The following is a 23,072-nucleotide window of genomic DNA, read 5'->3' as shown; positions in this document are numbered from 1 at the left end:
ATCTAAATGAAGTATCAGAAGTTATTGCATGTCACGCTATCAGCATAACAGAAGTCAACAATAATCATATAACTACTGAAGAAGTTGATGATTCAAAAGAAATTGAGTAGAGAATTTCTATCTTCAATCGTATCAAGCCTTCAACTACTCGATCTTCAGTCTTCCAAAGATTGAGTATGGCCACAATAGAATAAGAAAGCCAATGTCCAACGTCTACTGCAACTCAAACTTCAGCTTTCAACAGGCTGAGTATCTTCACATTAAAGAAAGATCGACCTTCAACATCTTCTTTTGATCGTCTTAAGATGGCAAGCAATCAACATAAAAGAAAGATAAAAACCTTGACGGTAAGACCATTTCATGAAGAAAACAACGACGAAAAGATTCATAGTCATCTTCTTTCACGCATGAAGACGAAATTGTCTGTTGATATAAATATAGAGGGTTCCTTGATAGTGAAGCCAAAATTCATCATATTGACGAATCCTACAAATGAAGAGAATGATCAAAGCCATGATGAAATAAGATCTGAAGTTTAAATGTAGAAGCTCCTTATCACAATAGCCCAAACTGCATGTTGCTCCTAGCCACATGAGCTAAAAGGTGAAAAGTATTATAAAAAAAATTATTGAACAACATCCTGGCTTGATCCCTGTCATTGTAAAGGGTACGTAGGCAGCTTGAAGGAAACTTTAATTTCAATCCAGACCGAAAAAAAAGAAAATATATATATATCCCTCCCTTCATGACTTGATCCCTTTCTTCGAGGGTACATAGGTACCTTAAAGAAATTTAAGTTCAATCCATCAAGAAGTGACACAATCACCCTACGTGTGGCAATATAAAAAAAAAAAAAAAAATCGATGTTGTTCATCTCTACTGGGGGGCAACACAATAAATTGAAGATTTTCATCTCTATTGAAGATAACACAACAAATTGAAGATGTTCATCCCTACTAGGGGCAACACAATAAAATTAAGATGTTCATCCTTACTAGGGGTAACACAACCAATTGAAGATGCATGTTGTCTGCACAATCTACACAGGTTGGATGTGTACAATAAGGTTATGCTAGAAAATTCAATCATCTTTTCACTCACTTAAACAAGAAGCAGTGTTAGGCGTTGCTTACTTCAAGTTTGAAGCATCACTCATCTATAGTTCGACTCTTCATCTTCAACTATATATGTTCTTCAAGATCAATTTTAGAATTTTTGTCGATGCTTCTATAAATTCAGGTTTAGAGGCTTTGTTAATGCTTCTTAAAATTCAAATTTGAAGGATTTTTCAATGTTTCATCAAATTTGAATCTTAAAGGCTTCGTCGATGCTCTTCTATCTTCAAGCTCAGAGGCTTCATTGATACCCTTCCATCTTTAAGTTTAGAATTTTCGTCGATTTTCCTCCATCTTCAAGTTTAGAGGCTTCGTCGATGTCCTTCAATCTTCAAGTTCAGATGCTTCGTTGATGCTCCTTCATCTTCAAGTTTAGAGTTTTCGTTGGTGCTTCTCCATCTTTAAGTTTAGAGGCTTTGTCGATGCTCCTCTATCTTCAAATTTAAAGGCTTCGTTGATGTTCCCCCATCTTCATGTTCAGGGGCTCCATCAATGCTTCTTCATCTTCAAGTTCAGAGGCTTCGTTGATGCTCCTCCGTCTTCAAGTTCAGAGGTTTCATCAATGCTCCATTTTCATGCTCAAGTTTGGAGGCTTTGCAATGTCATCTTCATGCTTGAAGTCGCAAAGTCAAGCTTAATGCGGAAGATTCCTCAGTGCTTCATCAAACTCAAATACGGAGGATTTTTCAATGCATTGTCAAAATCAAGTGCGGAGGATTTTTCGATACTTTAAGCTCAAGTGCAGATGATTTGTCAATGCTTCGCCAAGCTCAGATATCGAAGATTCATCTATGCTTCATCAAATTCAAATGCAGAGAATTCACCGATGCTTCGTGAAACCCAAGTGCGAAGGATTCGTCGATACTTCAAGCTCAAGTATAGAGTATTCGCCAATGCTTTGTCAAGCTCAGATGCCAAAAATTCATCAATGCTTCAACGAACTCAAATGTGAAGCATTCTATGCTTTGTCAAATTCAAATACAGAGAATTCACCGATGCTTTGTCAAACTCAAGCGTGAAGGTTTCGTTGATGCTTCTCCATCTTTAGGTTTAGCGGCTTTGTCGATGCTCCTCCATCTTCAAGTTTAGATGTTTTTTCAATGTTCCTCCATCTTCAAGTTTAAATGTTTTATCGATGCTCTTCCATCTTCAAGTTTAAATGTTTTGTTGATGTTTCTCCATCTTCAAGTTCAGAGGCTCTGTTGATTCTCCTGCATCTTTAAATCCAGAGGCTTCACCACTTCCATTTTCAAGTTCAAGATCGGTGTACATGGCTCCGCTTCCATCTTCAAGTTCAAGATCAATGTGTATAGCTCCACTTCCATCTTCGAGTTCAAGATCAATGTGCATGCCTCCACTTCCATCTTCAACTTCAATATCGGAGTGCATGGCTCCGCTCCATCTTCAAGTTCAGGGTCGGTGTGCATGGCTTGGCTCCATCTTCAATGTCTCCTACAAATTCATGGCACGATTTCGCTTCATCTGCAAAGTAATGGCGCAGCTTCGCTTCATCTCCTAAGTTGTATTGCGGCTTCGCTTCATCTCCAAATTCGTAACGCTGCTTCGCTTCATCTCCAAAATGATGGTGCGACTTCACTTCCTCTTCAAAATATTGATGTACTTCCTTCCTTCTCCAAAATATTGGTGAATCTTTGCTTCCTCCTCAAAATAGTTAGTGCAGCTTTGCTCTTTCTTCAAATGTTGGTACAACTTCACCCCTCTCCAAAATGTTAGTACAGTTTCGCTCCCTCTAAAAAAAAATGTTGGTATGGCTCCGCCTCATATGCGAGAACAACTCTAGTCAGCTTAGTTTCGCCTCATATGCAAAATGGACTCCGGTCCACCCGACTTCGCTCAAAAGCTTGATGGCATATTTTCCTCATCTTCAAAGTTTGATGGCATATCTACCTCATCTTCAAAAAGTCAATGCCATATTTATCTTATCTTCAAAGTTTGATCGAGAAGTAACATAATAGGGCAGACCTTTCCGGGGTCACCCTATGTGGATCAAATGGGGATTGTTAAACCTTTTTAAGGTCATCCCCATGTTGATCCAGATATAATAGGGCAGACCTTTCCGAGATCATCTCTATGTTGATCAAATGGACAGTTGTTAGACCTTTCCGGGATCATTCCCATATTGATTGAGATATAATATGGTAGACCTTTCTGGGGTCATCCCTATGTTGGTCAAATGGAGGGTTGTTGGTCCTTTTCGGAGTCATCCCCATTTTGATCAAGAAATGGCAATATAATAGGGTTGTTTAGACCTTTCCGGAGTCATTCCTATATTGATCAAATGGGGGGTTGTTTGACTTTCTGGGGTCATTCCCTTTTCCCATATTGATCGGCAAGTGGCGATATAATAGAATAGACCTTTCCATGGCCATCCCTATGTGGATGAAATGAGGATTGTTAGACCTTTCCGTGGTCATCCCCATGTTGATCGAGATATAATAGGGTAGATCTTTTCAGGATCATCCCTAGGTTGATCAAATAGAGGTTGTTAAACCTTTCTGGGGTCATTCCATGTTGATCAGGAAGCGACGATATAATAGGGTAGACTTTTCGGGGTCATCCCTATGTTGACCAAATGAGGTTGTTAGACCTTTCTGGGGTCATCCCCATATTGATCAAGAAACGAAAATATAATAGGGTTATTTAGACCTTTCCAGGATCATTCATATGTGTGTCAAGGAAATAGTCACGTATCGGAGATAGTCACGTATCGGGGCATTGTTGCAAAAAAACAAAAAATATTTTAAAAAAAAGGAAAAAAACAAGAAGAAGAAAAGAAAGGAGAAAAAGAAAGTAACAAAAAGAAGGAAGAAAAGAAAGACGAGAATAGAGTAGGAGTGGAAAATGAAAGAAAGATGTATATGTTGAGCCTTGTTTATAAGGGCCAAGATAGACTCAAATTTCTAATTTAATTTGGATTTGGGCTGACAAGAGAAATAGAAAATTTTAAAGTTTCATTTGGAAACATGGCAAAAAAGTTTCAAAATTATAAAAATAGCAAAACAAATTTATATAGTAAAAAATACTCATTAGTAAATGACAAAACTACCCTAAAACAATAAAATTAAGTACAAAAGAAAATGCAGAGATACATTGCTTCAAAAATAATCTGAATACCACAAATATACTCTACCTAGACATTCTTGAACCACAAATATATCGTATCTAAACATTCCAGAAGTAAAATTAAAAATCACCCAATATAGTTCTTTATGCAAGGGAAGATGATGAGCCATCGATGGGGGTCATTTTCATTAGAAACTTATAGATGTATACAACAATGGACTTCCTCCAACGTGAGAAAGAGCAAACACTACAAGAAAAACTGAAACTCCTAATGCCGTTTTAATGCGTCGGGAGAGACGGTCTCTCCCGACGAAGTAAAGGACCGTCGAGAGTTCTCCGGGAACTCCCGACGCCGGGTGTTAACTGTCGGGAGTTCCCTGGGAACTCTCGACGGATCTCCTGACGCCCGTCGGAAGAGGGGTCTGGTTTAAACCAGACACCTTCTTCTTCCTCACTCCCCCAAAATTTTTTATCTCTCCCTCTCAAAAAATCCGAACCCCCTTCCTCCACCACCCCCCTTCACACCTGCCGCCCCATTTTCCTTCTTCCCTTCATGCCCCCGCCAGCCCCCCTGTCGCCGCCCCTTTTCACGCCTGCACCGCCGCCTGCCCTTCCCCCTTCGCGCCGTCTTCCCCCTTTATTGCTTGCAAATTTGTTGTTTATTTTCAAGCTTTCATCAAGGTTCGTGCACATACATTTCATTTATTTTCTCTTATTTTTTATCTTAATTTAAGCCATTGTTTTTAATTTCTAGTATGTTGGTAATGTTGGTAATGTTTAATTTTTAGCATGTTACTAATGTTGGTAATTAATGTTGCTAATGTTTAATTTCTAGCATGTTGGTAATCTAATGTGAATTATGAATTATGGATTGTGGATGTTATTGTGGATTGAGTTTTTTTTTTCCTTTTAATTCATAAGGTTATGGATTACTTAATTTACTATAATATATGTTACAATTTCTGTAATTTAATGGATTATTGTGAATTGATGGATTATCACTCTCCCAAAATTATGGTTTAAACCAGACCCCTTCTTCTTCCCCACTTTTTTAAAATATTGTACTTAACGCATTTAATATTTTAAAAAAGTTTAAAGAACCTACTAGACATAAAACTAAATTTTGCGTCTAATAGAAAATTTTACTTTAAATTTTGTGTCCAATAGGCTTGTAAATTTTAGAAGATGTTGAATAGATGAAAGGCCTATATTAGACACAAAATTGAAAGCTTGGAGACGTACTAAATAAAACATTTGAAAGTTGTTAAGACAATTTAAGCGGTCTAGGGACTTATGTGTTTATTTTGCCTTGAGAAATGAAAATTATGGAACTCAATGCTTAATAATACTTTGTTCTTTGTCCTCTAATCCAGGTTGTTGTTTTGGATTACAAGTTGGTCAGAAAATATTTATTTTTAAGGATGAATAAAAAATGGATTAAACTAAGGAATAAGTTATCAGTGGAGTATAGGGAAGGAGTATCACAGTTCTTAGATATGGCAAGGTTTCATGTAAATGATTCCGGATGAATAAGATGTCCATGCAAGAATTGTATGAATTCAATTTGGGAAAAGATAGATATTGTGGAACGACATCTATTAACATATGGAATATCTTCCTCATATTGTGAATGGGTATATCATGGAGAGCCAGTAAACTTATCTCGAAGTCATACAAGTCATTCAATACAGGATGTTAAAGTAGATAGTACAAAGAGTAATGCTGTCGAAGAAAATGAGATGTTGAATCTTATAAACGATTTACAAGTTCCAATTGAAAATGAAAATGCAAATGAAGGAAGGATTGAGAATAATGAAATGTCCTTTAATGGTCAAGAAATAGATGCCACGAACTTATTTGAGGATTTAATGACCGAAACACGTAATGAATTATACCCTGGGTATTCGCAATTTTCGTCCTAAAACTTTTTAGTGAAGTTGATGCATATCAAAGTTTTGAATAGCTGGAGTAACAAATCGTTTGACATGTTGCTGGAATTGTTAAAAGCAGCGTTTCTAGCTAGCACCTCTATACCTACTTCCTTTTATGAAGCCAAGCGAAAATTGCGTGATTTAGGCCTGGGTGTTTATTCATTTGTGCAAATATGATTGTGTATTATATTGGAAAGAGTTTGCAGATTTGCAAAAATGCCCTGTTTGTGGTGAGTCTTGATACAAAATTAATGATGGAAAGGGTAAAAAAATACCACATACGGTATTGCGTGATTTTCCATTGATACTGAGATTAAAACGATTGTTTGCATCAAAAGAAGGCGCTTCTGAGGTATAAAGATAAGCGACTTGAAACAGATGATGTATTGCGACATCTAGCTGATGCAAAGGGGTGGAAACATTTTGATCATGAATTCCCTCATTTCGCTTTAGATCCTTGAAACGTTCGTTTGGGATTAGCTTCAGATGGCTTCAATCCGTTTGGAAATATGAGCACTTCTTATAGTATGTGGCCTGTGGTGATAATTCCTTATAATTTTCCCCCTTGGAAATGCATGAAGGAAACAAACTTCTTCATGTCTTTACTCATACCTGGTCCAAAATCTCTTGGAAAGGAAATTGATGTTTACTTGCAACCGTTGATTGAAGAGTTGAAAGAGTTGTGGACAATTGGTGTGCAAACTTATGATTCTGTTACTGGTGAGTTTTTTCAACTATATGCTACCTTATTATGGACGATTAATGACTTCCTTGCGTACGATGACTTATCTGGGTGGAGTACAAAAGGTTATAAAGCATGTTCAATATGCAAAGAAGATAACTCGTCCTTCGGGATAAGAGGAAAAATATCATTTATAGGACATCGACGTTATCTTCCGAAGATTCATAGTTGGCGTCGAAGTAGACAACGTGATGGAAAAGTTGAACGTAGACCTTGACCAGTCGTAATGAATGGAGAAGAGATATTACAACAAATAAATACGCTAAACTTTTCTGTACTTAGCAAACATCCATCGAAGCAAGATAAAAAAAGAAATAGAATTCTAAACTGGACTAAAAAAAGTATTTTTTCCAACTTCCATATTGGTTCAAACTATTGTTACGACATAAATTGGATGTAATGCATATTGAAAAAAACATATGCAAAAATTTGGTGGGCACATTGTTAAATATTGAAGGAAAGACAAAGGATACAACGAACGCTCGATTAGACTTACAAGATTTGAAGATAAGAAAGGACCTACACTTGATACAGGTCGAGAACAGATTTATAAAACCATACGCAGCATACACATTAACAAATGGTGAACGGATTTCGTTTTGAAAGTATTTGAAATCAGTGAAATTCCCTGATGGATTCGTATCTAACATATCACGATGTGTCAATGACAAAGATAGAAAAATATCGGGGCTGAAAACACACGACTGTCATGTGTTGCTTCACAGACTACTCCCTATTGGTATTCGAGCATACCTACCGAAGAACGTACCCACTACTGTTGTTGAGTTGTGTACATTCTTTCGCGACTTATGTGCAAAGACAATATTTGTAAGCGATTTGAACAGACTACAAGCAGACATCATAGTCATACTTTGTAAATTGGAGAGAATATTCCCACCTGCCTTTTTCGATGTAATGGTACACCTTGCAGTTCATCTACCATACGAAACTAAAGTGGTGGGTCTAGTTAGTTACAGTTGGATGTATCATATTGAAAGAATTTTACGAACATTAAAACAATTTTTACAGAACAAAGCACATCCCGAGGGGTCTATAGCGAAAGCATATGCAATGAATGAATCATGGAACTTCTGCTCGCGATATCTAAGTGGGATTGAAACGAGATTCAATAAAGATGAAACGAAATGATGATAACAATCCCGATCACGAGATATTTGGTGAATTTGAATTATTTAGGCAGAGGGTACGACCATTAGGGGCATCAACTTTACAGACTCTATCAGCGTAGGAAAAGCTTATTGCACATTGGTACATTCTCAACAATTGTAAAGAAATAACAGACTATCGCAAGTACGTTTCAAACTTTTTCCTTTTCTAAATTCTAGGGTATCTCCTTCGATATAACATTTAAATGATCAATTTTGTGGGCAACATTTGAGGTTAATTCTTCGTGAAGCTCAAAGCGCCTCTGACTTATATATAAAACATCAATGCAAATTTCCTGATTGGTTCAAATCTCAAGTATACATAGTCATTTTGTAGGCAACAGTTGAGGGATGATTCATTTTTCGTATTCATTTTTAATGTATAAGTAATTATCAGGTTCTACAACAGTGCGAGGGAGAAGATATCTCCGATGATTTCTTTTCACTTGCAATGGGACCTTCGTTTGAGGTGCGCTCTTACAATGGATACATTGTTAATCGGGTAAGGTTTCACACTGTAGAGTGTGATAATCGTCGAGTACACAAAATAGTGGAGTCCTAGTGGCCGAGGAGATCAGTGAGAACATAAGTATGGATAACAATTTCTATGGTGTTGTAGACGAAGTATTAGATTTCCAATATGCGAACAGAAGACGCATTTTCTTGTTGAAGTGTAGATGGTTTGACACAGATAACAAAAAAAGTAATAGGACACATGTGGATTTAGGATATAAATCTATCAATACATCACACCTTTGGTATGTCGACGAGCCTTTCATCTTTGCTATCCAAGCACAACAAGTCTTTTACATTGATGACATCAAACAGGGTAGCAATTGGATAGTTGTTCAAATAGTCCAAAATAAACGAATATAGGATGTACCGAAAGTGGATGATGTTGAAAACGCACAACTAGATTTATTAGAAATTGTTGGTGGCGTCCGAGTGGATGAAACCATTGAGGAGGTTACTTTATACAGAGTGACGTTGATCCTACAGTTGTGGAAAGACCACTTACTATACATGGCGATCATGACTTCATAAATGATGATGATGAAGAACAATTATCTCCCAATAACAGTTCAAGTGCTGATGAATAATTTGAATTAGATACGATGATGAGTAATGATGTATCTACTCAATTCTCTTTTTCTTTAGTTTACACGTATTTATTGTTAATTTAATATTGTTTTCTCTTTTTTGTGTTTGTATAGATACGATGTCAACCTCTAATAGGTAACGAGAGGCTGATGAAGAATTCCAGGAGTTATATCTAGGCAACATCGTATCTTCTGCGGGTGATTCTTCAGGTTAGTATATTTTGAAATATATTCTATTAACTGAAATACATCATAAACTGTTTTAAATTTTTTATTCTTCAGATAGTGGCTCAGCATCCAATCAGAAGAAACGAGAGCATTCGCAAAACATTGAGTTGGAAAAATACATCCAAAAACATGGGAGAATTCCAATCGTGATAAATGAGGGGGAGACGAAACCGATATCTCAACATTCGGTACAATTTAGTAATGCGATCAGCGTCGTCATAAGATCTTCATTTCCATTACGTTGTTATACTTTTGCTGAGGTTCCAAACGAGTTCATAGAATTGGCTAAAAGTCAATTATTGGCAAGTAATTATAAGTTTATTCTTTTAAAGTCATGAACATCATCTATGCTAATTATTCCCTCCCTCTTTTGTAGGCTCATTTCGAACTTGATCTGTCCAGTCAACGACTTAACTGTTTTATAGAACATCAAATGCAAAACTCGTTCAAAGAATTTAGAGCAGATTTACACAAACATTATAGAAAATATGGAGATCCTCAGTAAACACGTGCCAGTTTGCCTAGTTGGCTTTAAAATAGACCAGAAGATTGGAACTTTTTGTTTGACCGCTTCGAGAGTGAAGCGTTTTAGGTACAATATTTATGGCGTGTATCATTTGCTGCATTTACTAATACATCACACTATTGACATTTTTTTCTTCAAATGTAGGAAATGTTTGTGACGAACAGGAAGAATAGAGAAAAATTACCGTTCGACCACGTAGGTGGATCGAAGTCATTCCTGCAAATTCAGATAGAGTTGCAGGCAAATGAGGGTTGAGAAATAGGACGTGTTGACAAGTTTGTGAAAGAGGCAGCTGAAAGTGCACATGTAACATTTTTTTCTTTACTATCGTGTTTTTTTTTCACTTTTAACTTTAATCGCTCGTTCTTAACCATTTAATTATTATGTCTAGCATCAAATGTTGGAGTTACAATCCAGCACCACTGTAGAAGGTTTTCAACCACTAACAGGGGATGAAATCTGTGAGACGGTTTTGGGTAGACGACCTGGATATTCAAAAGGTCTAAGTTGGGGCCCTAAGCCTAAGTCAAGAAGGAGTACCATCTCATCAAGCTCGTCATCTACTCAAGAAACGGAGGCGAGAATGGATGAATTGAGAGTCAATATCCAACAGTCTCAGTCGAGGATTAAGGAACTTGAAGACGTTCAGAAAAGAATGCAAGAGAATCATGCAAGATAAATGGAAGAAATGAAAAAGATGATTGAAGACATGGTACAATCACATAGAGGAGACCCATCAAATTAGATATGATTACTACATTATTTAGAACTGTCTAATATGTTGCTATCCTGCAATTATGGTAGCAAAGTTTAGTTATGTCTTAAATAGCTTTATGATAATTAAAGAATTGTTGGCTATCTTGCAGTTATGGTAGCCAAACAACTGGATTTTGATGTGTTTTTTGTTGGCTCTCTCCTTGCCTCTTTTTTTGACTCTTTATTCAACTGTATCTCGCTCTCTCCCTGAATCTCGCTCTCTCCCTGCCTCTCACTCTCTCCCTGCCTCTCGCTCTCTCCTATACTATTCTTTAAAGTTTAGACATATATAAGAACAGTCTTGGATTGCAAAGATGCCCTCAGCAGATTCACACCCTGATTTGGTTGTAAATATGTGGCATTTAAAGCTTCAACACTCTCATACAAATTATATAAGCATTCCACCATGCCTTGAGGTTTCAAAAGCCCAATCACAGTCCCTAAATCTCGCTCTCTCCCTGAATCTTGCTCTCTCCCTGAATCTTGCTCTCTCCTATACTATTCTTTAATGTTTAGACATCTGTAAGAATAGTCTTGGATTGTAAAGATGCCCTCAGCAGCTTCACACCCTGATTTGGTTGTAAATATGTGTCATTTAAAGCTTCAACACTCTTATACAAATTAGATAAGCATCCCACCATGCCTTGATTTTTCAAAAGCCTAATCACAATCCATGAATCTCGCTCTCTCCCTGAATCTCGCTTTCTCCCTACCTCTCGCTTTCTCATATACTATTCTTTAAAATTTAGACATTTGTAAGAACAGTCTTGGATTGCAAAGATGCCTTTAGCAGCTTCATACCTTGATTGACATCCAAAGTAATGACTTTCTCCACCAAAGCACCAACTTCTTTGATATTAAATTTGTTCAGGAGAGTAATACTAGAAATGGTGGACATTGGTTTCATAGTCAAATCATCCATCACCATGTAAGTAACCACATCCTTCACAAACCCTCCTCCCGCATTTCTTTTTGCCTGTGTAGTTGCACTATTTTGTGGAAATGTGAAACTTTAGCCTTCAAAAAGGTGTCTTTGCTATGATTTGGTTGTAAATATGTGTCATTTAAAGCTTCAACACTCTCATACAAATTAGATAAGCATCTCACCATACCTTGATTTTTAAAAAGCCTAATCACAGTCTATGAATCTTGCTCTCTCCCTGAATCTCGCTTTCTCCCTGCTTCTCGCTCTCTCTCTGCCTCTCGCTCTCTCCTATACTATTCTTTAAAGTTTAGACTTTCATCTACCCCTTATTTCAGCCACATTCATTTTCTTTCTCTCTCATTGCCTCTTACTCTCTGCTCTGATTTGGTTGATAATGATGCCATATACCACACACATATACAACTAAAATTAAAATTACATATTGTTTTATGAAATTTTTGTAAAGATGATCAAAAGTTGATTTATAAAATTTTTGTATGGAATACCATTTTTTTTTTTGCCAATACAATTTGATTAGCTTTTTAAAATTTAGCATCACATATTGTTTTAATTGTTTTTTTTTTCTCACTTGTTTTTACTCTTATTCTCTCCATTTGGTTTATTTAGTATCTAAAACTCTATTTGTTGTCAAAGAAAGAAGAAACAACTTTGTCATTTATTGTCTTCGTTGTTGTGATTAGAAGAAAAATATGGAGAAAGTAGTGTTGTTTTACTGGGATGATCCTCTCTATTTTCCTTTTAAACGTAAATTATTAATGCAAAGAGCAATAGTTAGCTGCCGTCTAAGTTACACCTAGTTTCATATATTCATTCCTCAACTATTTTGGGGATAAATTTGAGTTTTATGTGTGTTGGTCATCAGTGTTTACTCGTTTGGATGTTCATTACCACTCGTATTGGAATTTGAACGTGAATTTGAATTGTTTATCGATATAACATTTCAATGTTTTTGTTTTATTGTAGAATGTTGTTCGGAGATGAGCTGGGACAATTGTTGAAGATGCTGTGTTCGAGATGTTGGAGAAGTGTTCTAGATGTTGTTTTCATTTTACTTCTTTTATGTATTTCTGATATGAATGTTTATCGACTTCGTTTGGATATTGTAATTTCTAGTATCGACTTCGTTTGGATATTGTAATTTCTAGTATCGACTTCGTTTAGATATTGTAATTTTTTACTTGTTATAAAATGGACTTCATTTTCATTTATGTGAATCTTTATTTGGTATAATATGTTTTACAGGATTTCAGATCAAATTTTAAAAAATTACAAACGATATATTAAATTTTAATACTCCCCACGCATATAGGATCCCCCGATGCACTCTAAAACGACGTCGGGAGAAGTCAGAATTCTTGTAGTGAAAGTTGATTTTACCAGGAAAATTGTTGTTGACAAATGAATATGTGAAGGAATTGCAACTTCATGACGATGTGACCATTGGAAGCATGATTGCGTTTGACACCAAACCAGTTGTAAGGAGTCTCTTCATCTTCATTCCATGTGACCATTTTGCTCATTGGATCTTGAAAACCAACTTTAAACACTATCAATCCCACAACTTCATTGTTAAAAATGATGTTCAAAGTAGAAACAAAAGCAGTGTGCAAGCGAAAAAAGGTCGGCAACCTTTAAAATTTAATTCCCATTTATATGTTTCTTTTTAGGTTCAATAAGCCATTTTTACATATTTATATATGAAAAATTGAAAACATCGAAAATATAAAGAAAAAAATCAAATTAATTTGATAACAATATGTATAAAATAATAAAAAAAAACTATTTAGATAAAATTGAATTTTTAACAAACATGTAAACAAATCAAAAGTTAGTTGGATAAAATCAAATTTGATAATAAAAAATAAATTTTAATAAAAATTGGAGAGAAAAAACAATAAGTTTTTGTTTATTCTAATAGATAAAATCTAATTTAATAATAAAATATAAATTCAAATATAATTCGGGGAGAAAAATCAGGAATGAGATTCGTTTATTTACAATTACACTCCATCTTCATAAGCACCTATGAAAAAGTCTAAACATAGCAAAAACAACAAGATTGCAAAAGTGAATACGTATTTGTTTGTCAAAAAGACAAATTAATGATATAATAATATAATAAGATGATAATGAATAAAAGGTAATTAAAAATACAAAAAAATGATCAAATTTAAATGAAATATACCGTTTATTAGATGATAATATGTATAAAATATTCCAGTAAATCCTAATTAAAATAAAAAAAAGATAATCTGAATTTAGATTAATAAAAAATGAATAAAATAATATAACATCTAAAGATTTATTATAAATTAAAATCCAAATGGTGATAAACAAATTAAATATTGATTAATTCTGAATATTTTCGAAAAGTAATTAAATCAAATCAAAACAATAGCTAATTTGAATAAATTATTGGAGAAAAATGAGGAAGAGATTGGATATTTTAAATCAATTCGTGAAGTAGTTATCAAAATCTAATTTTTATATTAAAAATAAATTTAAATTTCAAAAGAGGGAAAAATAGGAAGAGATTGATTTATTTTAAATCAAATTCTAATCGTAAAGTTATAGCAAAAACAGTAGCTTGTTAAAGAAACCACAAGAAAACCTCGATGAAACCTTTGTGTAAATAACAAAAATTCTGGTAATGTATGAAGCCAACTGATTCTTGTATTTTTTTTAGGAAGTGATATTTCTTTTCCCAAAACGTTAAAATAATATAAAAAGTAGCATATACAACTAATTTATTAAAAATGTGAAAAATATATCGCTAATTCAAAAAATGTATGTACACAATTATGAAAAACAATATAGAGATTTGAATAAAATATATGGATAAAATAAGTTTTAATACTATATGGATATTTCAAATATAAATTTGGTAGAAAATCTGGATATTTTATTAAGGTGAGATAAATTCGAAAAGTGGTTAAATAGAATCTAAAATAATAATAAAATATGGAGATTATGTTACAAAATTAGGAGGACATTTGTCCTTGACAAATATCAACAATTATCGTGTATATATATACCTCGACCCCATTTTCTATTTTGGAATTACAGTTTCATCAACAAAACAAGGCAAATTAGAGATTTAGAAATTTGTGGTCATGGGCAAATCAGGGTAATATATGGGCCAAATTCTGGATATTTTTAAGGTGAGATAAATTCGAAAAGTTGTTAAACATAATCTAAGTTAATAATAAAATATACAGATTGTATTATCTAAAAATTAATAATATATGGATATTTCAAATATAAATTTGGTTTTAAAATCTGAATATTTTATTAAGGTGAGATGAATTCGAAAAGTCGTTAAATAGAATCTAAAATAATAATAAAATATAGAGATTATATAAACAAAATTAGGAAGACAGTTGTCTATCAACAATTACTGTACATATATCTCAACAACATCCCCAAACAAGTCAATGGCGGTTTTTGAGGTTTCATTTGGAAAAATAGCAAAACCGCCCGAATTATGGTAACTCATGTGACATGCACTCCGATTTGATTAGATATAGAGGTTTCATTTCAAAATTTCGAAATGAAACCGCCATACACTCCGATTCCCCTTTGGTTTGGATTTCTTACTCATATCTTATCTTTCTAAAAGATTTTGATTAGATTTGAATCAAAATATCTTATCTTTTAATTTGAATTTAAGATTCTTGGTGGGTTTAAATGGATTTGCCTTTCAAATGATTTCAAAATCCATTTACATCAATTTTAAATTTGGGCATATTCCAAATTTTATCTCAAATCCATCTCAAATTAAAATTTGGTCATATTCCAAATTTTATCTCATATTCAAATCAAATTTAGCTTTTATCCTCCATCTAAATCAAATTGAGGGTAAAATCTTAAATTTATTTCAAATTAAAATTTGATCATATTTCAAATTTTATCTCATATTCAAATCAAATTTAGCTTTTATCCTCAATTTAAATCAAATTGAGCATAGAATCTCAAATTTATTTCAAATTAAAATTTGGATATATTACAAATTTTATCCAAAGTCAAATTGTTCAACTTTAAGATTAAATTGTGAATAAAATGTCAAGTTAAAATTTGGTCATATTCTAAATTTTATCTAAGTTCAAATCATTTAAATTTAGCCTTTTATCCAAAAAACAAAATTAAATTAGGGATAAAGTTTCAAATTTATCTCAAACTAAAATTTGGTCATATTCCAAATTTTATCTCATATTCAAATCAAATTTAGCTTTTATCCTCAATCCAAATCAAATTGAGGGTAAAATTTCAAATTTATTTCAAATTAAAATTTGGTCATATTCCAAATTTTATAGCAAATATAAATCAAGTTTAGCTTTTACCCTATTTCCAAATCAAATTGTGATAAAATCTTAAATTAAAATTTGGTCATACACCAAATTTTATTTTTAAAAAAATCAAATTGTTCAACTTTGAGAGTAAATTGTATATAAAATCTTAAATTAAAATTTGGACATATTCCAATTTTATCTCAAATCTAAATGATCCAAATTTTGGACTTTTATCCTCAAGTCAAATTAAGTTGGGGATAAAATCTCAAATGAAAGTAAAATTCAAATTTGGGCATCTTCCAAATTTTTTATCAAATTCATCCAAATTTAGGTTATTATCCCTATTTCCAAATCAAATTGGGGTAAAATTTCAAATTAAAATTTGGCCATAATCAATTGAAATCAAATTCAAGAACAGATGTATTTGACTTTTGATTCCAACTTTATATTTTAAGAGATTCAACCACTCATGTATATACATAAATCTCAAGAATGGGCATTTGTTGAATGAGAGATCAATCACTGACGAAATTCAATTCCAAATCATCAAATTTGAGACTAATTAGGAGTTGACATGTGTCCCAAATTGAGGTTGAAGATAAATTCTGATGACCCAAATTGATATTATTATTTGGGATAAAGTCTGATTAAGCCTAGAAATGGGTTGAATTTGACCCAAATGACAAATTAGGCTCAAATCCAATTAATTGGGCCCAAAGGCTAGGCCCATGGACCAACCAAGCCCAAGTGCAACTAATCGAGCTCAAGGACTAAGCCCATAGATCAACCAAACCCAAGCCCACGAGACCAACTAGAGGAGCTCTCCTCATTTATGGAGGTCATGTGGAGGTCGGCTCTATATTCTAGAGAGAACAAAGAGAATTCTCCCAACAAGCAGAAGACTCCTATACTCCCAATTGAAGACTCAACGAAACAAATTTCTTCGAAGCTCGTACAAACACTAATCCTCCAAGAAGATCATCAAGCCCAAGGTCATAGTTGAGTATTGAAATCGATAAAAATACAAAGTTCAAATTCCACGAATTAAGTTTCCCAAAAATTTAGTACAAACAGAAATGATTCGATTAGGTTCAGGTTAAACCAGAAATAGAGGTTATGAAATTGAAGCGGTCGATACATGATATGTAGAATAAACATTAAGAGTTATACTAAAAGGTTTTTTAGACTGGTTGGTAGGAGGGTACACCTAAATTATCAATGTTATGAGTTTGATACTTTAATTGGATGGATGTTTATTTTTGTTTTATTATTGATTTCCTTTTGTTTGTTTTTAGACCTTGTATTTGTCTCTTTAATTCTGTTACTAGTAAGAAGGGTATATCTGTCAACCTATAGACATTTGTTCAATCGACCCATTTATTTAGTAGATATTCATCTATCTACCCTTTCTAGATAAGCCCAGTTACATAATTGTCAAAAAAAAAAAATCCTATATTTTATCTAAATAACTACTGTTTTTAGATAAACATTTGGTCCAATTTACTTTTTCAATCATCCTTAAACATTCAATTTATTTAAAAAATAAATACATAATAATATTAATACCAAATGAACGGAAGTTTGTGTATTCTCCAATTAGCTACCTTCATTTATTTACTATCATCATCTTTTTATTCATGGTTGAATTGTTTACAATTTCAAAATATTATAACCAACTCTTTTATCCAAACACCATTTAAAAGTTTTTTCAATCTGAAAAGTATTGTCCACTATATATTTACATTCTTTTAGTATAAATATATTTGAACGAAAAGTGATCAGTTTCCCACCCATAATTTTAGAAATAGAGGAAGTAAGAAGTGAGAATATTAAACATTAAACATAGTGTCACAAATAATAAAATGAAACAATAAATTAGAATAAACTACAATGATTTGTGCCTCACTATCTCAAAACTCTACCTTTTGGCTCTTACTATGTAGTATAAATTATTATCTTTCTACCTCTCTGTATATATATTAGTCTTAAATCTCAACCAACACCAACAAAACCCTCCCTGCAATCACAAGATTACAAGCACAAAGCATAAAATCCGCATCAAAGCTCCCAATGAAACAGCAGCCTCCTTCCATAACTGCTCTTTCGACTTCCTTATCTCCCAACAAAGATTGCACAGATTTAACTTCCTACATCATCTCACAGCTTTGCCTGCTCAAAACATTGAGAAAAAAAAACACAAATGAGACTTGATACTTTCTTCTGATGCTATGTAGTTATGGGAATGAGATTAAAGGGGAAGGAGGTGTACCTGCGAGTAGAGGAAGGTTCCAAGGATTGCAATGGCAGCTCCAATGGCATTGATGGGTCGGATCGGTGTGTGGAAGATGATAATGGACGACACTATTACGAATATTCTCTTCATTGTGTTACCCACGCTAAATGTCAATGGTGATATCTGATCAAGAGACATGTAAGACACTTGATTGTACAAGTGATAGAACATACTTTGAGCTCCCAACCACCTGAATTTCACACAAAAACAAACAATGCCCTTTTATTAGACAACAATGGGTTCAAGTTCCATTCTAAATACAGCAATTTGCAGTCGTTTGGAGTTATGAAATTTAAATATCATATCAGATAAGACCACATGTGACAAACAAAAGGACAGTGTATTCCCATATTTTAGATAACAATGGAAATTTGGGATTTGGAAGGATTTGCAGTTACCATATGAAATTAGGACCAATTTGAGAGAGAGCCTTTTGGAATCCTTCAGCCCACAACTTGGGTCCCTCCACAGCAATGGCGAAAGGAGTAAGAATGAGCAGAGACAGCAACGAGAGGCAAGCATAGTAATTCATCCCACTCACTGATTTTCCCTTCATCCCTTTCTTTGAGAATATGTTTCTAAATACAAATGCCAAGTTTGATATCATCGCTCCTGAGAAACCTGAAACACAAACCCCAATTTCCAATTTACATCAAAATTGAGCTTCAGAGCTAGTAAGCACAGAAATTCGAGTTAAGATTCCTCACCAATCATGTTGAAATTGAGTTCAGTAATGGCGGAAAGAGCACAGCCTCCAATGATTGGGATAAGTGATAAGTAAACAGGCAATGGAAACATCTCACCCAATAGAAACCTAGAAACCAACACACTAAAAGCCGGCTCCCCACTCTTGATTATGTGAGTGAATGAGACTGCAACTTTGGACATGCTCACAGTTGCTGCAACATGCCCAATCGTATGTGCCACTGCGACCTATATAAATAATCCGGTCAGTGATCTAGAATTCAAGTTTCGAATGCTCTGTTCTGCAGAATAGCAGAAAAAAACAGATCATTGCATAAAAAGGATCCTCTATTCCTATTTGTAATGCACTTTCCTACATTTAAAATTTTCCAAAATCAACACCCGGATTTGTATATTGAAGAACAATTAGTCCCAAAAAATCATCTCCAAAGTTCACAGGTGAAAACATAGTATCATCTCATATTAGAATTACACTTACCGGCAATAGGGATTTCCAGAAATCCAAATCGGTTTTGGGAGCGTCAACCATTCGAATACCCCAAGAAACGAGCATCATGAGTGATCCAGCGGCGAGGGAGAGAGTGGAAGTGAGCCAAGGATAAGGGAAAGCATTAAGAACCTTCTTGTTGTAGACATTGAACACCACATTCAAAGCCCACCAAGTTGCGAAATAGAGCCCAATTTTGAGTTTCTGAGCCGTCTGTTCATCGGGAAGCTCAATGTTAATCTGCAGAGGTCTCGATTCGGCCTCATAAGCCCGGCAAACCGTCGAACGCTCAGATGATTTTGTGAGCAAAGGAAGATTTTCAACAAACGAGATGTGTAGGGGTTTGTTGGTAGAAAGAGATCGATGGACATGCTTAATTGCACTGCAATCTGGGGACTGCAACGGAAGATTCGGCCTCAGAACTGGAGATTTTGTGATGAAAATTTCAGAGGAAGTGAAATTGGAAGATGTAAGCCTCAGTGAAGAGATCATTGTGTTTACGAAAATTTGATAATGCAAAGCAGAAAAAAGGATCAAACCGAGATGGGATTTTGCAGAGATTGTAATCGATTTGGGAAGGCGAATGGAGAAGAATTTGTTGGGAGAGAGGATGTTCTCGTTGAGGGAAAAGAACGGGGAGAGGGGCGGCTATATATACGATTTTCAATTCAATTAGGCAAACGGAGAACCGTGGGATTTTCAAATTTTCGGAGGGACAATATGGACCGTGGGATTGATCTTGCTGCTGCCTATTGGTGAGTCTTCATTACTCTCGTGACGAAACCGTCCGCTCTTAATTTTTGTAATTTTATTATTTTTTTCTTTACAAGCCGTAAATAATAAAATTTTGGAAAAATTACCTTTCAATCCTCAAATTTTGAAAAATATGTATCTTGAATTTTATAAAAGTACTTTTTTTTTAATTCCAAGATATATAAGAATAGATACATTTAGTTCTTGAGCTTTTAAAATATAATTTTTTAATCTCTTAGTTTTTTAAAATAAATCTAAAAAGTCTTTTAATAACTTTATACTATTATTTTAAATTAGAAAAATAATTTTTAAAAATTACATCTTTTGTAAAAATATATTTTTTTTATTTTAAATATCATATTATTAATTTTAAAAATCAAACAAAAAATACTTCAAAAACCTTTTAAACCAAATTTTAAAAATTCATCAACTAAAAAGATATATTTTAAAAACTCGGAGACAAAATGGGTATTTTTATAAAACCTATGATTAAGAAGGTACCATTTTAAAACTCAATACCAAACACAATTTTTAAAAATTCATAGACTAAAAAGATAATTTTTCCTAAAATTTTTTAGTTGTCAAATAATAACAATAATAAATAGGTTTAAATCTTATTTTGATCCCTATTCTTTAAATCTTGTTCTAATTTGGTTCTTAGATTTTTTAAAAAAATCTATTTTAGTCATCAGATTTTTAAAAGGTGTTTATTTTCATCCATGTTATTAAGATTCTTGAGATGACTTATATTTTAGGATGACTAAATTGCTAAATAAGTTAGCCAACACTAAAAGAAATCTAGGGTTTCAATTTTAAATTAGGTGGCAAAACGATTTTTTATAAGAGATTAAAAGTCAATTTGCATTTAAGATTTTGGTCGTTCACTAATTTCACGTGTTGACTGTTGATATTTTAATCCATCTTCATCTTGCTCAACCCATGTTAAATACAATTTTTTCCCTAACACAATCTTAACAACAAGAATCAATATACATACTTTTTAACATTTAAAGACTAAAACAAATATTTTTAAAAATTTAGGGATCAAAATAAAATAAAATAAAAAAGTCATAAAACAAAATAAGATATAAACCTAATAATAATTATTTATCCGATCCCTACCTGCTCCGCCTGATTCAATTTGGTTCTCTTCACTTAGCCATTGAGTTTATATTAGAAACCTCACTTGATTTACCAAATTTGTCAAATTCAAAATTTTGTAACAATTTAGACTAAATTGGAACTAAGTGCATATTATAGAGATAGATTAGTAAAAAAGATAAAAATAAAATTCACTATAAATTGGATATTGAAGAAATGATTTTACTTCCAAAAAGGATTTATCAATATAAAATTCACTATATAGTCGATAAATGATTTATTCACAAACTCATCTACTTAGAAATACCCAATTATTTCATTAATTAAAATTCACTTTTTTTTCCTTAGAATAAAACCAACGAATATTTCGTCAATTTATCAAATCAAATATAACACAATTGATTTATGAGTGTGTTAATAGCCACGAAGTTTGTGATAAAAATTCTCTTATCCTAATTATATTTAAAAAAACATACTTTGTAAAATCAAGCATAATTTTTATAAAAAAAAATGCTTCAAGATTGATTGATTGTACTTTTAAAAAAAAAAAATTGATTGATTGAACAAAAAAGTCATATTTTGTAGGAAGGACATATTTCACAGTTGTGGTTTAGTTTATGGTTTCCTTTGTCCCTACTCGAACAAAAATCATTGTCTAGTCACTCTTTATTAACCGTCGAATAAGAGTTTAAAATTTATGTACCTTCAACTAATCGATCCATAGATGTCACTATATAACTTTAGGAGGATTTTGAGTTTCCAAGTTTATGTTTAAGTATGTGGGATAGATTATTATAGATCTTATGTTTGAGGTTCTAATTATAATAATCGTATTTACAATTATTATAATATACTATTAACTACTTTTTGTTGGTATTTACTATTTTCTTTTCATTTTTTTTTTATATACATCTTTATAATTTGAACTAAAATAGTTTTAATCCAAAACATTATAATAAATACCGATTATAATAACAACTCAAATTCCTAATTTTTTTAAACCGCTCAAAGTTCTTTTTCTTTAGTTTTCTTTTTTCCTTTTTGAGTAAAAAAGTATTGCTAGTAGTGTGGTAAAATAGGTGAACAAAATACACTCATTTCTCTCTCAATTTTATTTTATTAAAATTTAAAAATAAAACAAAAAAATGGAGAGAAATTTATTATAGAAACGGCCCCAAGCTTGGAATTTGATTGTTTGATTGAAAGGGGGTGGCGTTTGGTGAGAAGGAAGAGACGAATACGATAAGAGAAGTTGGGGTTTGAATTGGCCACTGTTCAATTCCCCAATTACACTTTTCTTTACCAAAACTCATTCTATTCACAACAAAAACGATATCTAAACAAAACAAAACAAAACAAATTGCATGTGCCAACATGTTTTTAATTCATTGATTTTTCAGCGCACTCCTTCACTTCATGGAACCTTCCCACTTGATATTTCCATTTTAGGAGCCCCACAAATTTTCTTCAAAAAATTATAAATATTTCTATCGATGATTTTGGACCGAATGATATAGTTGATAGAAAATCATAATAGTAAAAATGGCACCCGGGTCTAGGGAGGTGGGCTAGTTTGGGTCCCCAAACTAGTGTGCTCGACTTCGTCCAAGGTTGGGACATATCCTACATATTTTTCGACCTAAAGCATCAACCTAGAACTAAAATTGACCTAGGGGAAGATGAAATAATCAGGCACACCCGTTGTCTAGTAGACTATCTAATTATCACTCTGAAATCTTAAGGAACAATTTAGATCAACTTTGTTGATAAATACATTAGTATAATTGCATATAAAGTGACTTGAGTCCTACTCTCAAACTATCTAACTTCTACACTCTTTCACTCTCTGA

General features: G+C 33.3%; 1 protein-coding gene and 1 pseudogene across 1 annotated transcript; one reads left to right on the top strand and one right to left on the bottom strand.

The window, feature by feature from the left end:
• Positions 1-1,572: 1,572 nt before the first annotated feature.
• On the top strand, positions 1,573-10,571 carry LOC150037036 (uncharacterized; annotated as a pseudogene).
• Positions 10,572-17,697: 7,126 nt separating this feature from the next.
• GPT2 (glucose-6-phosphate/phosphate translocator 2) lies at positions 17,698-20,009 on the bottom strand. Its single transcript, XM_039027959.2, has 5 exons — positions 19,360-20,009; positions 18,884-19,109; positions 18,575-18,797; positions 18,153-18,366; positions 17,698-18,052 (listed from the first exon to the last, which is right to left on the bottom strand). Exons 1-5 carry the CDS (start codon positions 19,858-19,860, stop codon positions 18,041-18,043), a joined length of 1,176 nt encoding a protein of 391 aa, XP_038883887.1. The 5' UTR covers positions 19,861-20,009; the 3' UTR covers positions 17,698-18,040.
• Positions 20,010-23,072: the final 3,063 nt, after the last annotated feature.

Source organism: Benincasa hispida, chromosome 3 (genome assembly GCF_027475165.1).
Source record: "Benincasa hispida cultivar pf3 chromosome 3, pf3_genome.v1.1, whole genome shotgun sequence".
Taxonomy (NCBI): Eukaryota; Viridiplantae; Streptophyta; class Magnoliopsida; order Cucurbitales; family Cucurbitaceae; genus Benincasa; species Benincasa hispida.
Note: the sequence above shows the minus strand (reverse complement) of the source record. Positions and strands in the feature narration are given on the sequence as shown.